The sequence below is a fragment of the Copadichromis virginalis genome, linkage group LG10 (assembly GCF_057382275.1).
Source record: "Copadichromis virginalis isolate Kocher_CV1m ecotype Utaka linkage group LG10, C_Virginalis_male_GT1.1, whole genome shotgun sequence".
Taxonomy (NCBI): domain Eukaryota; kingdom Metazoa; phylum Chordata; class Actinopteri; order Cichliformes; family Cichlidae; genus Copadichromis; species Copadichromis virginalis.
The window spans coordinates 24,246,623-24,264,375 of record NC_140627.1 but is presented as its reverse complement, the minus strand read 5'-3'; the positions used below and the strand labels follow the sequence as shown (position 1 = coordinate 24,264,375).

Below are 17,753 nucleotides of genomic sequence, written 5' to 3'. Positions count from 1 at the left end.
CATTAAGTAGTGTTTACATGGCTGCGGGGGTTGAGCTATCATAATGTGAAAGGAGCAAAAAAGGAAAAGAAAACCCTCCAGAATTAGATTTTAGGTTTATGTTCAGCAGAAGACACATTATACCTTGTAATCAGCAAGCACTCCGTGTAAAATTTGGAACACACAAGGAAGGAAAGGCAATAAAGAAGGGTAACAAGGTATTTAAGAGTTTGTTCTGTACTATGTGTGGTTCAGATTTAATGTGTTCTCTTAGACTTAACATCTTCTCGCTTTATCCCCTTACATCTCCAGGGACCTAATTATTACTCATCCAACTGAAAGCATCTACACACACACACACACGCACACACACACAATGAAGCTGAGGCTTTCAGCACCTAGACTCTTGCTCCCAAAGAGACAGACATATAAGGTAGAAGGTACAGTCATTCTGCTGTGAACAGAGACATCAGATAACCCTCTAGGTTCTTTTTTTCTATTATTCAAATAGAGAAAGAGAAGAGAGAAACAAACAATAGAACAGAATTGGTACTTCACTGCACTGTAGCAACTCTCCTCACCAAGAAGTTCACCAGGAACAACCTCCAGCCAATTATCTTAAGAACTTCAAACTAGGACATGTAATTGTTAACTATACAAATAGCGACATCATTACCAGCTCAGTGCCGACATCAGGGAGGCAACATACAGACCAGACATACCAGATCAGATGGCTAACAGGTATGTACCGACTGAAAGAAAAGCACCAATAAATGTCATTTTGCACAAACCAAGGACTCGACTGCTTGTAACTTTACACGGAGAGTTTTTCGCCATAAAGACAAACAGTTCAAGGTTTTACAAATAGTGCATGTGCGCTTTCATGTTTTAAATAGTGCAGTCTGGCTCAACACCTTTACACCAACACCTGCAATTATGATATAAGCCAAAGTTTAAAAAAAGCGGTATCAAAACACATAATTTACAGCAACATATTTTGGAAGCCCCTCTGATCCGTTTGCTCTTGTTGTTGCAGCTGCTGAGAACAATTCAATATTTGGTGCAAAGCCAGAAAAAATGCCTCCAACAGATCAAAGCATCAAATGTAGATTAATATCAGGTTCATTCTCCTGGCTGACTGAACACTGTCCAAGCAAAAGGAGGCATATCCCCACATAGACACAAAGTCGTCTTATTTTTTGAACTACTGACACATTTCTTTAGCTTTATTCTGTGCATATTATTAGCTTTTAAATTCCTCCTTGAAAAAGCTTTGGCATGGTGCCAGCAGTTGTGGCTATCAGTCATTTTCAGTGCAGAACACTGGTTAAAATTCAAATTACAGCCACATGCACAGCATGCAAGCGTCTCTAAACAGATAAAATGCATATGCATATGAATCGAGCTCAGTTTCTCTCATCCACACCCAATCTTTCGCTCAGTAACACACACACACACACACACACACACACACACACAAACACGCACATGCACACACAGAGGCGGCAGCATCCTAAGCCAGAGGCACTGGCCAAAAAAGGGATTACGACATCGCTTACTTTGGAGGACCACGGCTGCAAGCAGTTGGCATAGCAACGGACCAGGAAAGCCATTTCCACAGGAGGGAGGGTGCCAGCGAGGGGAAGTTTCCCCTCGTTCACCAAGAGATGAAGAAAAAAAAATGAATAAGTAAAAGAAGGGCAAAGGCTGACACCACGCTCTTTGCTGCTGTGGTTTATTTAAAAAAACAAAAAACAAAAAACCCTTCCTTGATTTGGCCGTAAAAAAAACCAACAAAAAAACGGAAGCCTCACTGGATGACTGTCAGATATCACTACAGAAAGAGACTTAAAGTCAACGCAGATCCATTCATATGTCACGCTTTCTCCCTCCCTCTCTCTCTCTGTCAAGAGACTGCAACAGAGACGCTGATAAACCTCAATGAAGACGAAAAAAATTCTGCTGAATACACAAAACTGAATCCAAAGGAGAAGGAAGTTGCATGGCCAAAGATAAAGCCGTCCAGTTCAATATGCAAGTTTAGCAGGTTTGTCTGTCAAAAGTCCAGAGCAAAAACTCATTAAGTCAACTCTTCAAGATTTCTTTTACTTCTTTAAGAAGCTCAGATTTCCCTCCTCAGTAGATGAGCCATCGTTGAATTTAAGAAAAAAAAAATGTGGGGGAAAAAAAAGGGGAGGGGGGCTTGTTTGTGCATCTGCAGCCCCCTGGGAAGGAGCCTCTTGCCAGGCTTCAAGTCATCCAAACAATGCCCCCTTCACCTCCCAAAAGCCAGGACCGATGCCTGCAGCTCTCTCTGATCTTCATTCACTGCCTGTCAAACTCCTCTCTCTGCCCCTTGCAACTCTTTCCTGCCTATAAAGCTCCAGCGGTGTAAGTGTGTGCCCAGCAGTGCAGCTCCATGGCATGGGGCCAGTGATCCTGCTCCTTGTACCCCAGCTTTAAGCTCTCCTCCTGGGTTAGCGCTCACACCTCAAACCGGCATTCCTCATCCCCCTCCCACCCGTGGAAAAGAAGCTACTGTGGATAGATGCTGCGCTTTGGAGAGCCAGCCGCTAATGGGGAACGGAGGAGAGAGCGAGCGCGAGGGGAGGGAGGGAGAAGGGAGGAGAATCCAGCTGGAAAAGAATGACATCACCTGTGCAGCGAGGGAGGGAGAGAGACGGGGGAAAGGAGAGAAAGGGATGGGATGGGAGGTGGCAGGGATGAAGATAGCAGAGGGAAACTGCATTAGATGTATTGGCTGCTGAGCACATGTGGATGAGAAAGAGAGAGAGAGAGATGGACAGAGAGGGAGAACGGGAAAGGCAGATAGAGAGGAAAGCGAGGGAGCATCTTTATTGATCTGCTGGTAACATAAAGCTGAGTGTATTGAGGCAACCCCCTCCCCTTTGTGAGCATGCCGCATAAATTACACAAAAAAAGAGGGGGGTGGGTATAAATCAGAGTCCCTATCAGATACAACAGACAGGCACTGGCTGTATTTTGCCGAATGTGAACATGTGACACAATAGCACAAGGCGATAATAGTTGGGTTTTTTTTTCTTTTACCTCCTTTAAAAAGCCCCCGCATCTAGAAGATTTGTGACACAGTAGAAAGAATTTGAGTACAAGGAAATACACATTAATCACAGATAACTCACTCTAATACAGTACACTGCTGGCCAAATATACTGAGGTAATAAAGGCATTAGACTGAGCAGAACCGCAGCTGTAAACAATTTGAAGCAGACCTGGTTCTGACAGGAACCACAAATAATCCTGAGTGGGGTTTATTCTACTATGCATCAGATGTGGGATACCACCCAAGAAAGTTGGAATGACACAAGTATTTTTTCAGGTTCTAATCAAAAGGCGTACAATACATGCAACCTCAACAACTGGAAGCCTTTTTTCCCCCCCCAAATCAGCTCCTAATTAGAATAACAATGCTTTTAATGACAGCAAATGAGGTGGAAACTTAAGAAAAACAAATTGAAAACCCACGTCATGAAACAGCGCTTTGTTTATTTTGGGTTTTTTTTCCTTTCATATTTCAATAGTTGTGACTCAACACCTCAGGGGTACAAAATCCTCGTTTTCTCTGGATTCTGAAATGTTTGCATTGAGTTTCTTTTTCTATTTTAATGAAGGACACAGTTAAAAATCTCATAATCTAGTTTTCTTTTCATATTTACATGCATCTCCTAAGGAAGCTGCAACAAGTTCAAGTGCCCAGAGCATAATTTTTAATAGTCAGAAAATTTAAATAAGTTCAATTTTTGAAAAATAAAGATCCATACAAACTCAAAATACAAACTCCTTCTTTTTACTCCATTTTATTTATTTTTTGTACCTTTTAAACTATCCTATAAAGACACTTTTTTAAATTGTTTTAAACCGCATGTTCTGCAGGATCAAAGATGTCAATACTTTCACATGCAACATTTGTTTCTCTAAGATGTGTGTTTATCTGTGTTTTTCCACACCATATATCATATATCAGCCTGTATACTGTAGCGGTTCTGATGCACAAACAACGATGAGCCAGCGGAGGGAAGATTTGAAAGCAGGAGACATTAGGAGCTGTCTGAATGGCCGATTCTCCTCGAGCACAGGAGAGATGCCAGCTTGCATCAGACACATCAGAGAGCTGAGAATCTTTCTCGGCATTTCTCCCTGTTTTTCTGACCTTCCTCCCTTCATTATGCTGTTCGTTTTTTTATGTCTGTCTACATCACCCACTCACTCCCTCTCCACGCTCCTATTTTTTCCCCCCCTGCTCGCTGCTGTGAACCAGGATTTCTACCCTCAATTCTCCCTCCTCTGTGGGTGTGCATAGGAGGCGAAACACACCTCCCAACTAGGAATGACATCATCGTTTTAATCGGCAGCCAATCGGATGGAAGCACATGGAGCCCAGCCTTCAGAGGAGCGTTATGTACACAAGAGAGACAGAGAGGAGAGGGGGGGAAAAAAGAAAGCTTGAAATGGATAAGTGGGCAAACAGAGGCATATACCGGAACAGAGGGATAAAGACAAAGACACAGAATTAAGCCTGAAGTGGACTAAAAAGATGAAATACACAAAGACACACAGAAACACACAAATAGACACACACCCTATAACCTCCACCTCTCCACATGAATGAAATTACCGAACACTGACTGGATTAAAGACTCTGGGACTAATGGAGGGCTCTGTCTGTGAGTGTTTACAGTGTGTGTGTGTGCGAGCAAGAGAAAGCCATGATCCGACAGCATGTGTGTCTCAGTGTGTACGAGCTGCAGTCTATCCCCTTTTGAAGGGTAGCATGCGCAGCACTACATCATCTTCTTAGCTTGGCCTCAAAAAAGACCCAGCACTAATTAACACACACACACACAAACACACACACATAGCTGCAGTTATTGGTGTGTGTGATGAAATATAAGTTTTCTTTGTTTAAGCTCTCGTGGGTGTGACGGGACATACTGAAGACAGTTTCAGACAATGGTTAGAAGCAATTAGCACTGTTGCCTCACAGTCCAAAGACATGATGTTAGAATAACTGGTGAGGCAGATCAAGCGTTGAACATCTACAGAATAAAGAACTGTTTGAATGTATGTACAAAACCTCAGAGACCGTTTAGACATGTGCAGAAGGACCGGATAAAGGATGCTGAAGAAGGAGCTGCCAGGCAAGAGGAAAAGAGGAAGACCACAGAGGAGATTCATGGATGCAGAGAAGGAGGACATGCAGAAGGTGGATGTGAGAGAGAGAGGAAGATAACCTGCTTAGAGGGAGAGGCCAAAAGGAGAAGCAGCAGAAGAAGAAGTAGAGGAAGAAGAGTTTAACGTGGCTTGTAGTCTGAAGTGGTTTGAGTGGTCAGTACGATAAGAAAAATACTACATTAATGCCAGTCCAGTCCACATTTAGAGCAGAAATACAGATTCATTAATAATCATTAGCAACTAAACTTTTGATGATGTGTTTATCAATAATTGAGGGAACACATGAATTCTTATTATTAATCCGTTTATCTATTTTATTTCATGTGACTCAGGAGAGGAAAACAAATCTCTGCTGCTCACTGAAAAATATCAGCTCAATCTTGTGGCAGTTGTGGTGTGTTAGATGACACAATGGCAGGAAAATATATATAAATGACACTAGCGTACAGTAAAATTCAAAAAGAAACTTTCAATGTAGGTTGCAAGAACCTGGAAACTGCACATAAGTCCTACAAGTCAAAGGATGCAAGCTGAATGTAGTAAAGTCACCAAAAGGTTTCCTCTTCAGTAACATTCACTGTAGTCACTCTGAAATGTAGCACTCATTCAATCATGCTTCACTCATACTGAAAAATAAAAAACAAATAACTCAAATTCTTCTTCTTCTTCTTTTTTTTAATAATACTCGCTATTCTGGAGATTTGATAACCTGGTGGGTTTGTGAACGAAGATAAATAAAAATACATCCACACGTTTGGAAAGACTTTCATAAAACTTCCATAACAAGAAAAAGTCCCACATAGCAGCCTGCAGAAGCACACCATTAAGCACTTTCAAAACAAGACAAGTTCAGAGGAGTCGTCTCGCCGTGTGACTCATTCAGCTCAAACTGAAAAAGAAAAAGTAAAGACGAGCGCCGTAGTCTGAGCACGACTTCTCAGACGACCGTTTACTGTAACTGTACATAGATGTGGAATGTGTCTTCAAAACACGGAGCAGGAAACACGTCACGCAGGAAACGCTTCCTGGAACAGCCGGGCTGCGACTGAGTGTCTGTGCGTGTGTGTGCAGCTGTCTGGTAAGGTAAGTGCTTTCTGGATGAGGCCCAGAGAGAAAAGTGAGACAGAAAACAAATACTGGGATGGATCTAAAGAGGCGGAAGATGTATGAGTGAAGACTAGAGAACGATGCAGAAGGATAGGGGAAAAAAGCAACACAGAGAAAATGAGAGATCAAAGATAGGAAAAGAGTTTTAAATCTGGAACATATGAGTAACTCAAGCACTGACTAAACACACTCACAGAGGCGGTGTGTGGATCAGTGATTACAGAGCGGGGCCCTGTATCTGTTTTATCATTCAGCATGATGCTACTGAGAAAAATGCCCCGTGGGACACTACACACTAATTTGTATACACATGCATCCCAACAGAGAGCGGTCATCTGCATATGTTGTCTTCAGCTAGCTTGTGCTCACAGCCGATCAGTTCTGCCAGTCTAATTAAAAGGAATCCATTGACTAAAGCTGCTGCAGCTCTTTAACACACAGACATGTGTTCACAAAGAAGTGCTGAGTTATTGAAAGTTATTGGTCGGTGCAACCAATCAACACTGCACAGAAACATCAGCGATTAGTTCACATTGACTCTGTGCCTTTAGTTGCTATTATAATGCCCCCTCACACCAGCTAACAGGGCTGCGCCACTGCTCGAAATCAAGTCTGATCCCTTGCTCGTATTCAGCAGGACACAAAGCGCAGCAAGTCACTTGCAGACAAACAGACACACGCATTCAAGTATGCTGCACAGAGACTCAATTAAGAGAATCTGCCTGCTGCAGCCACGCGATCATGTGTGTTGCCGTGCGTGAGCACTCAGCCCCGTGTTTGCCTGTCTGTCAGAAAGACGGGACAGGAATTCCTGCTATTTAAACCGGCCCTTCCCTTTCCGACTTCTCCCTGCAGAGAGAGGGCCGACGGCGATTGCAGTGTAGAAAGCCTAGGTGCAAAAAAAGAAACCAATAAAAGGACAAAAACGGGAGTGAAATCATAGAAAGTAGCTGCAAGAGGTAAACTTACAAATGTGCCAGATAAACTGGAAGCACACACTTTGTTTTGACCTTTAGGTTCACTGGGGCTGTGAAACCTTGAAGCGGAGGCTAATGCGACGTACACAATGGGCGAGCATCATCATCATCATACAAAGTAGGAAACGGAAAAAAAAATAAGAACTCGAAGGTCAGTACTGGAGACATACTGACAGCAACCAAGAGGAGACAGCGAGTCAGAGAATAGGACGCGAGAGGAAAGAAAATGTTTGAGTGTGGGTGAAAGATTTAGACAAACAGGAGCGTACAGAGGAGAAGGAAAAAGGAGTTGAGGAAGAGTGAAGCCTTTGTTTTTCCTCCAGAATGTAGGTTGTGTTTTATTTTAGCGCTCGGCACCAATTTATTTCTACTGCCAGGACACTTTGATTCTGTTCCCCTGCTCTGGTGCGGAGCCTTTTAGACAAAATGAACTGTACAGAGGCTCAAATGTCCTCCAGTTCACACTGCCTACCTTTACACATTAAGATTAAGTTATAAACACTCAGATCTAGTGAGAGCTGATGAAAATCGAAAGTGTAGCTTGTGTTTAATTTCTAGGAAAGCATAAAAAAAAAGGGAAAAGCCCCCAGAAAACATACACAGTAAGGTTAGATGGGGGGCGGACGAGCAAGCAGGAAAGATGATGGAAGGGGAACCGGTAGGAAGAGAAGAGAGAAAGGAAAGGAAGGAAGGAAGGAGGAGGAGAAGAGATGAAGCAGAGAGAAATACGGCGCGAGAGTTCAACAAGGTTGTCATCTTAGTGCTGCTGATGTAATCCCTAAAATTAGCAGCAACAACAGCCGCAGACAGTGCCCCACTGGTACACTGTGCTGCCCAGCATACTATACTCCGCATGTACGCGATCACGATGTCTGCCGACGTTTGAAAGCCAGTGGAAATAAATGCCTTGTACTTGTTGTGTCATGCTAAGAAAGCGGGCATGCAGCTCACAGAAAACCTGTGTATTCGTGTGTGCGCTGTGCATAACAATGAGTGCAGCGGGACTCCAGCAGCAGCAGGAGGGCCGGGGCACCATTCAGCTCCTTCAACACTTAGCTGAGTCAGATTTTGAGGACGTAAACAGAGGACTGCTGCACCCTGACGGCTATTTGTGTGAAAATATGTCACTCATTAACACTTAAATAACTTCACAAATTATGTTTACCATTTACCCCAGTTAGTCTTCTTCTCACTCCTTTGGTCCCTTGTAAAATCCCCACTTCTGACCTTGCTTTCCCCTCACCCCATCCTCCCACTTCCTTCACTCCCATGTGACCTTCCCACAACCTTACCTTTCTGCCTCAGCTCTCCATCCCCACAACTTACCGCTCCACCTTCAGCTGCAAACCCACTCATCTTTTCCATGAACTGTCAACCCCTGTTTCACATTCCTTGTTCCTTCCGTAACCCCTCTGCTTCATTTCAGCCGACTTCTCATGCATATATACAAGATCTCACAATATCTTTTTTTAGTCCCTGTTAACTTATCATTCCATTTGCTTTTCACCACTTCATGCTTGTCATCTTATGCCTACTTCTGTTTTCCCATTCTGCTCTATCCTACCTGCCCTCCCCTTTCCCCTCCCTCTTAGGTATTTTTAAAGGTTGCTGTTATGGCATCTCTGCCTTACAAAATGTGCGAGAGTGAGAAGACATTTGACAATCTACATCAAAATAAAGCTGTCACTCCTCTCGTCAGGAGGATTCTCTTTCCTTGGCTGCTGAATGCCAACAGGATTTTCGCTTGCCCTTTACAATCCTGTCCTGCCGATTATTTATTTGGATACTTTACTAAAAGGAAAAATTAGGAGCAAATGTAATGTGGCAATGATTTGAATTATTACAAATAATTTGGCATAAGAGAATGCAGGCATCGTGTATTTTTATGCCTTATTGATATGTAAATGGGGGGAAAAAATGTCAGCATATCAAGCTAAATAGTTTGCATTGCAAATATGCTCTAGATAAGAAATCCACGAAGGTGCCATAACGGACGTATGGACATTTAAATCCACAGATGTGAAGCAAAACTGAAAAGCCAGACACATCCCCGAAACATTATGAATTAAGCATACACATGGCACACGTGAGCTTTGCGAAACCACGCACGCAAGCACACTAATGACAACAAAAACCAAGCCAGGAATATTATCGGAAATTTAACAACTTCATCAGTGTGCAATGCCAAGCAAAACTCTGCTTGGTGAGCTAAAACCAGCCTGTTGGAAGTTAGAGAAATTTTCCCCAGCCAAGGAGAAAAATCACAGAAACTCCCAGGCCTGGTTAGCAGACCCGTCTAATCAAAAACAGCAACCAAACATGAGAAAGCATCTTTGTGTCGCCTCATCTTAGTGATTTTCCAATCTCAGGGGAAGGTGAAGGATGATGCAGAGCAATACTTCTCACATCCCCAGGTTGACACTGCTATGACAAAGCATGTGTATGAGTCACACCTAGTCACCGCGTGAGGAATGCAACCTTAGATTTAACCTGATTCTAAGCAGTGAGGTAACCTAAGTACTGCAGCTGCATGACAAGCACAAGCTCATCAAATTGAGTTCAAATGATACAGCTGAAGACGACATCACCGCGTTAAAGTCACTCCTAATGGACCATTAAACGGAAACTCTATAATATAATGAAAGTCTTAAATGGGTAATACAATACAAACAATTTAATCAAGCTTTTAAGCAATGGGAGGTGTGTTTGTAAGAGACAAAATTTGTTTTCCTTACAGCCAAATCACACAATCACCAATAAATAAAAAATAAGGCCCAGCAGTCAAAACTGCATCTGTAATTTTGTATAACACAAAATACTGATAGAGGTGTACGGTCCCAAGTGGTGCTTGTAGTCCACTCAACCAGTTAACAGTGTAAAAAGAGGAAATAAATAACATTCATTCATGTCTAGCTACACGTCACGCTCAGTGTGGGTTGCTGCAATTTAGGAACAAGACTGGTGCGATTTGCTCCTTCCTGTGTGCAGCGCCTTCCAGTAAAGGCAACCTGACAGTGGAACGTGACTACAATAGTCTTAATTACAACTTTAGGCTTCAGGAAGCTGAAGCTTTCAGTCTTCCCCCCCGTCTAGAGGAATTAACAGTAGTACATCAGTGCCCGATGTTTCTCGTTAGTAATGCAGTTTTGCATACTCGGCTCATTTTTAGTGTGAGATTAAAAACGAATGCTAACGTGTTTTGTAGAGTGGAGAGAAAAGGAAAAAAAGAAGAAAAAGCAGCAGACGTCAGACGTTTTGCCTCCAGGATGTTAAGTAACCACAGCCGTTGCAAGAGACGAGTGTTTCCGATCTGTTGTGTAGCGACACTCAGCAGCTGAGAGGATGCTGCTTCATGCTCCAAAAGCATGATCACAGTTCACACACATAGACAGTGACAAACGAGCCCCAAGACAAAATGTTCAAAACAAAGATTTTGAAAGCAAATCGAATGTGCCAAACACCTGCACGTGGCAACCTGCTTTTATTTTTTCTGAAAAATCACGAGTTAAACTGAGAAAGTGGCCCAACTGGTGAGGAGAAAAGAAAAAGAAGCATAACAACACTCTCCTGATTTTATTCTAGTGGTGAACTGTGCAGATGGCTGAACCTGCATCATGTTAAATTAATGATCCCGGGGTTCCATGGAGTAGCCTGGCTCTAAAAAGCCCATAGAGCAGGTTTCCCCCGCAAGGCAAATGAGGTGATGGGTTTATCTATCTATCCTGCCCGGCAGGAGAAAGGCAGTAACCCGGTGAAGCATCTGATGTCTAAATGAAGTGACTCTGTATCTGTGCAGCATGTGAATGTGTGTGTGTGTGTGTACACGTGTGTGTGTGGGGGGTGTGAATCTGAGTCATCAGTAAATCCCAGTGGTCTGTTATAGTAATAAGAGAGCGCAGGAGCTTCTGTCTAGCACCTCGCTGGCAGAGAGGAGTCAGGTTTCTGGATCAATCGCAGCCGTATCAGTCATCACACAGAATAAAAGAAGTAACAGTGGGTAATAAAATAAACATCGATCTCACAGACATTTACCTTTCTCTGCCTCTGAAACTTTAAAATTTAAAGCCAGCAGACCAACTCATTGGTTTGATTTATAATAATTACTGTAATTATTGTGTTGCATTCTTCGTTTAGGAGAAATACCCCTTTTCGGGGTTTTTGTGAATCATCTTTTTGGGCTCGTCGTAATTCATAGCTTCAGGAACTTCATTCACTCCAACAGAAGCTATTAAGAGCGAGCAAGACACACCAGACACCAGCACAGAGCAGCGATAATGGATTACTGATGTTATTATGGTTCAATAAGGCCTCTAAACAACATCCTCTGATCCACTGCCAGAACCACAGCGCTGCTTTGAGCGTGTGTATGTGTGCATGTACAATATGCATTTACAGAAAGGGGTTTTATCCTCATGCTGTCACTATATCATCGCAAATGGGAAACCAGAAAAAAACAAAACAGAAAACAAACAAAAAGAAACAGAATCCCTGTCTCATATTTGTAAGCAGCCACCAACTAATCAAGTTAGAGTATACATCCATGTCTGTCACGGCTTGACCTTTGACCTTTTAGATAAATAGTGTCAGCATTTTATCAAGTTTCCCTGTGAGAACAGGCGTCGGCAAGCTTTTATCACATAAAAGAGCCACCTTTGAGCAGATTTTGACAAGAACACTAAAATACCAAAATAAAAATCCTAACAGACCAGCTGCGGATAAAGCATACCGACGAGCCTCGTCACAGCGTTGGCAGCGAAAGCAAAGAAAGCTGTCCACACATTTTTAAACTCTCTATTTACCTCTTCAAACCTCTTAGGATTTATTGGAGTTCAAAGTCAGCTGAATTCAGGACGAGCTATTTAAGTGAATACATCTGTGTTAGCTGCTGCTATTGAGGTTCAGAGAACTTAAAAGGCATCAAGTGACGGATGTGGGCTATGATGCAAATAATAAGTGTGAAAATATAAATATCAAAACCTTTTTTTGTTTTTGGTTTGTAAACTAAAGAGCTTTACAATTTCAGATTGTAGAGAATTACTTACGATGCTAATTACAAATGATCAATATCGACCTTTGTTTACGTCTTTATTTATCTGTCAGTGCCACACAAAGTCACTGGAGATGGGCCAAAGAGGCGCGTGCATGTTCGAGACCCCTGTTACAGACACTTTTATGCTACCATGTGATTTGATTTGTGGCCACAAACGCGTTGACATGATCATCATTCAAACCAGTAAGGCTCAAATCCAAGTGGATGTTTGTGCCCTCGTAAAAGGAATCCCTGTTGTATCATATACATAACAATGGGAAAGACGTGAGGTCACAGTGACTCTGACCTTTGAGGACCAAAATGTAATGAGTTCATCTTTGAGTTCGGGTGAACATTTGCACAAAATCTGAAGATGTACCCTGAAGGTGTTGCTGAGATGATGTGTTCGCACAAACGGAGCGCACGGAAAGACAGATGGATGGACAGACGACGTGAAAACATTACTCCTCCGGCAACGGCCATCGCCGGCGCAGATGCATTAACATTACACTGCGTGCGTCTCACAGGAAAACCATGGATGATTTTTTCTTATTAGCCAAGCTGCTTTACAAAGGGAAAAGTGTCACCTTTAAATCCTGACCCAATGATCAATCAGAAAATCAATAAACCTTGTTCTCCACAGCAGCAGACACAGAACTTAAGCTAACGTGTCTGTTTCATCTGAAGCCAAGTAGAAAAGCCAGTAGTACTTCTAAAGCAACTCCTTTATGTCACAAATGACGACTGATTTGATTGGACTATCGGGGCATAATAAGCAGGGATTTTTATTATTATTTTGTGGGGTAATGTGTGGAAATTTCCAACTTGTGCCACCGACAGCCCTCATCGCACAAAACAAATCACAAGTTTCCACTTTCGAGGGACATGTGCCAATGATGTGACTTCCATCTGAGGGGGAATCTGAAACTTACACTATTACATTAAACCCATCTCTGCCTAGCAAGGCAATGTTGTTCCCGGCATGCATCTGTTAATTCCTCTGTCTGTTTATTCCTATCTGCCACCCACAGTGTCAGCAGACAGCGCAGTGTGCATGTGTGTGGCAGCCTCTAAATATGACGACGAAACCCCCCCACAGGACTGCCGGTTTCTAAACAGGTGCCTGAACCCAAAGTGACTCATATAAACAGCCATGCACGCTCAAGCACACTGAACACATACATGACAGAGACATGAACACAAAACGCCCAACACAGACAGACACACAGGCAGAAAAGTTTCATGTCTTGTATTTCATCCTACCTGGTTGTTGACATAATCCTGAGCGGTTGCATGAAAAGGGAAGAGAAACAAGAAATAGTCACAACAGCAAATTATGCAAACTACGTCTTGTCAAAGTGAAATTAGCACAACATAAGACATCATTGTATTCTTAATGAACAAAGGCAAGCGCACCACTGTGCAACACATGTCAAAGAACAACAATCCCTTGTGTCAGTTGAGTCTTTGCTGTCCAATATTGCTCCAATTCCATGCACTCCTAAAGTAATTCTCTATATTTCTCATTTGTTTTAGTCCTGCTTCTCTGGAGCAGCGCTGCGCTAGCACATCTGAGCAGATAGCCTTTACATAATAAAGGGCAGTCACAGAAAAGAATGTGGTGGGATTCGGCGACGCTGAAGGCTAGAAATGTAATTTTAAAAAGTGGAACAATCACCATGAGACCACAGAGGCAGGTAGGGTCGACAGAGGACGCTTTAAACTCTGCATTAAGCCCCGTCGCAATGCTCCGGGGAGCTTTGCACGAGCTGGGAAAAGTGTGCATATGACCTGAGGGTGGAAGTTCGTTTGTGTGTGCGCGCCTCTGTGACTGTGTGTGGCAAAGCGTGGCTTCCAGTGATTAGTTAAAACTGTAACTGACACACTTCTGGCCACAGTGATGCTATCGCAGAGAGGGAAGTTCCTACACGCTCAGCTTTAATACTTTTCCTACACAACTTTGGTTCAACAGACCTTCAGAGAAACGTTGTTTTTCCTAACAAAATTCAGCTTTTATGCACGTTAGACAGCAATGCCTCCGGCATTTGTTTTCTCTGTGGCATTGACAAATAAGTTAAATACCAGAACAATGCATGCAAACTGCGAAACAGTGTTTCCCCATACGCTTTACCATCCCCCTCTAGCTTTATGGTGCTTTTGTCATCTTATTCTTTAATTCATTAAACCAAAACTTTATTGAGAATGAACTGCTCTCTGCACACTGTGCACATCACAAGGATACTTTAAAACCGAAGCTAATGATTATAGTTGGGGTGTCAGCAAGCTTCAGAGAACCAAATGTGTGAAGATCTTTAAAGGACCCTGAAAAAACAGTAGTTGTTTAAACATATAAAACCCAACCAGCCTCAGTGTAAGCGATCTACTGGAAAGAGGCAAAGAGTACGTTTTGATTGCCTTCCCACTTACACAGAAGCAACATGTCAATACTGTAAATGCTGAGGGTGGTTAGCATTAGCCTTTGCTGTTAGTAAAGCTTTTATTCTTACCGTGTTGTAGCTGGCGGGGTCTTGGCCGTCTGTGATCAGTTCCCGCTCTCCCCTGGGGTTGACCCTTCTGAAGCGCCGTCTGGACCGCCGTTGGGAACCCTCTCTCTGCAAGAAGCTGTCGTCCCCCTCGCTGCCGTTATCCACCTGCAATATACAGGGAACACTCTGCTCAGAGCAGAAACTTTGACGGGATTTGCCCCCACAACCTTCGGGTGTCTGGGGGTAGCTGGAAGATCGATCCTCAGCGTATGTGACCTGAGAGCACGGCTCAGAACAGCTACGTTTCAACAGTTCAGACTTCTGGATCTTAGGGAGTGTGTTCAGATTGTTATATTCCACATTCTGGCTGTCAGATTCGGATCTCTGCTTCTTATAACCCAAACTTTGGGTCTTAGATTCTGTGACGCTCTCCAAATCTGAGTTGTTATCCTTGAATGCGTTCCCTTTCTCCCCCCGTGGCTCTGCTTCGGGTCCTAGGGCTTCTGGGATCTGGTCCTGCTCTTCTGCTGGCTCCTGGTTGAACATCCAGTTCTTCCAGAGCGCAGAGAGCCGGTGCCAGCGGAGCACACTCATCTGGACTCAAGAAGGGGACCAGAACAACACATAAAAGCAGGAAATACCACAAGGGGGAGAAGGGAAGAACAAGAAGAAGAAAAACAGCGGGGAAACCCTTTTATACAAAAGATGAATAGAAGTGCAGCGTCCAAAATTTAAGACAAGGTCCAAAATCCTGGGGGATCCCACGACATTTCATCCTCTGGGTCACTCCTCCAGAATAAGAGAGAAAACAAGGCAAGTAAATTAAATGAAGAAACAAACAAATCGACGACGAGGGCAGAAGAACGAGCGCCGCATCTCCTCCTTTCTCAAACTTGGCGAGAGTAGTCCTCCTCGAGACAGAGTTCATCTGCTCGACATGTTGCATACTGACAGGCTTGCTCACATGGTCGCTCGCTCGCTCTCTGACTCTGTATGACACGCGCACAAAGCACACACTGAGCCACCAGTTTCCTCCAGGAAACCGTAAATACACAAATATCCTCATCAGGCAGGAAGAAAAAAAAAAAAAAAAAAAGAAAAACAGCAGAGCACACAGATTCCGGCCATACAATTCATTCCCTTTTTGTGCGAGTCTGTTGTAGGAGGAATTTGTTTTCTTTCTTCGTTGCATAATGCTAAGTGAAGTCAACAATCTTATTATCCCAGCAATGAATGGACTTTTTCAATAAATAAATGATGTAACCCAGCTCCTCTGCCTTCATTTTCTTTCCCAAGGCTCTTGGATTTGTTTTCAACTTAGCTTTTTAAACTTTTTTTTTTAAATTATCTTGTATTTCAGTATCAGTGTGCTAGTTTCTCTGAGTCTCACACTCTCTGGTTATATAACAATGTCTAAGTCATGGCAGTTCATGAATCAGAGAAAATTATAGTGTTTTCGATTTTTTTCCTTGTCAAAATTTGTGTTCATGTGTGGTCCTGCCACGCTAATATTAGCCTGAAGTCAGGAAAGATCACTTCCCGCACCTAAAGATTTAAGATTTAAGTTTTAGCACCCCCTAAAGTGGGCAGCCAGAAGCAAAAGAGACTCAACAGTAGCTTTGTTTACTATGTTTTCATGCACTCAAGCATAAAAAACATTTGTCAGAGCATGCTGGCAAATACAGTAACATCAATCCATTGTCTTTACTGTGCATGGATAGAGTGCTCAGACCAACAGTCCCCAAACAAAGTCCTAATTCCTGGCTTTAGGTTTTGTTGTGACTTTGTCATCCTGCTACCACCATTTTTTTCCCCACTTTATCCTGACTAAATATTATGACACTTTTAAACATGTGTAATGTTTCTTTATCAATAAAAATGGTAAAAGTGTAAGGTGACGTTTTAACGTGTTTAAGTGTGACCTTCTTTCCATCCATCATTTTGCCAAAGACTTTTTTACAGCCTTGTACAGTATATATGAAAAAAAGATCAAACTGTTTGGGAAGATCCTATAGGAAATGTTTTCTTCAGCCTTTCATCTCGCAATAATGTGTTTACTATCAGAGATTTCACCATAGCGTATGTACACCACAAATGGCGTCTTTGTATGTGACCACTGTGTGTGTCTTTTTCCCTCTTCAGGTCAGTCATGTGTCAGTCACTGTTCTTAATACAGACCCATGATCAGCCGCAAAGAGTGGTGGGGATGACTACAGCTTCTGTGCTGAGAAAAGTAGAAGAGAGTTAAAGAACAGCCTTAAGCGACTGCCGTTTGTGCCTTCATGTAGTCGCATAGAATAAAATCTATGAAGGTAAAACAATAAGAAAAAACAACTAATATAGAAAGAAAGTGAAGCTTGACCCAAAGATTTTCTGTCAGTAGAAAAGAGACTCAACAGCTGCTCTGGGTTGTAACACACAGAAGAAAAACCTTGTCTCAGGGAGTTCTGCTCTAATATACCGAGTAAAAACTGGGTTGTGGGTAGTTTAGCTGTCATGGTCTCTAAAACAACTGCGTGAAGGATAGTTCAGCAATAAAATACCAAATAACGGTTGTAAAAGGAGCCTGGATTGGTATCAATGTGCCCCTTCTCACGGTGAAAAATGTCATCTCGCCTCATTTTAACGAGGCTCATGAGACAGACAGCCTGAAGGTTACACACAAAAAATTCTGGAGGGGAAGGTTACACTTTCACATTCATCCTGTGAGCCTGTAATACACATGGCTCTCTGTCTCCTCGACTGATTATAACCCATTCTGTCCCATGACCACCAGTTATGTTTCTGACCGACACTCACTTCTATATTAAGTTTCCCGCTTCCTCTAAACATTTTAATATGCCTGTGTGACTAACTTCACGTCGACTCATCTCCCGGTTTACATTCCACTCCGTCTATCTGATCATTTGCCTGGCAGCATGCATCATCGGCTATTTTTTTTCTCCACTTTTTCATTCCTTACTC

General features: G+C 42.8%; 1 protein-coding gene across 4 annotated transcripts in view; it reads right to left on the bottom strand.

Moving 5' to 3' along the window:
- Nucleotides 1–17,753, bottom strand: part of rapgef6 (Rap guanine nucleotide exchange factor (GEF) 6) — a 135,373-nt gene that overhangs the window by 63,281 nt on the left and 54,339 nt on the right. For 3 of the 4 annotated variants that reach the window (XM_085470766.1, XM_085470769.1, XM_085470767.1), the window contains exons 1-2: nt 14,811–15,795; nt 13,567–13,584 (exon numbers count right to left, since the gene is read on the bottom strand). In XM_085470766.1, coding sequence (XP_085326892.1) covers nt 13,567–13,584; nt 14,811–15,383 — 591 coding nt within the window. In that variant the 5' untranslated portion in view covers nt 15,384–15,795. Of the gene's footprint in view, nt 1–13,566; nt 13,585–14,810; nt 15,796–17,753 lie in introns of those variants that run through there. The other variant, XM_085470770.1, reaches the window with a different exon arrangement.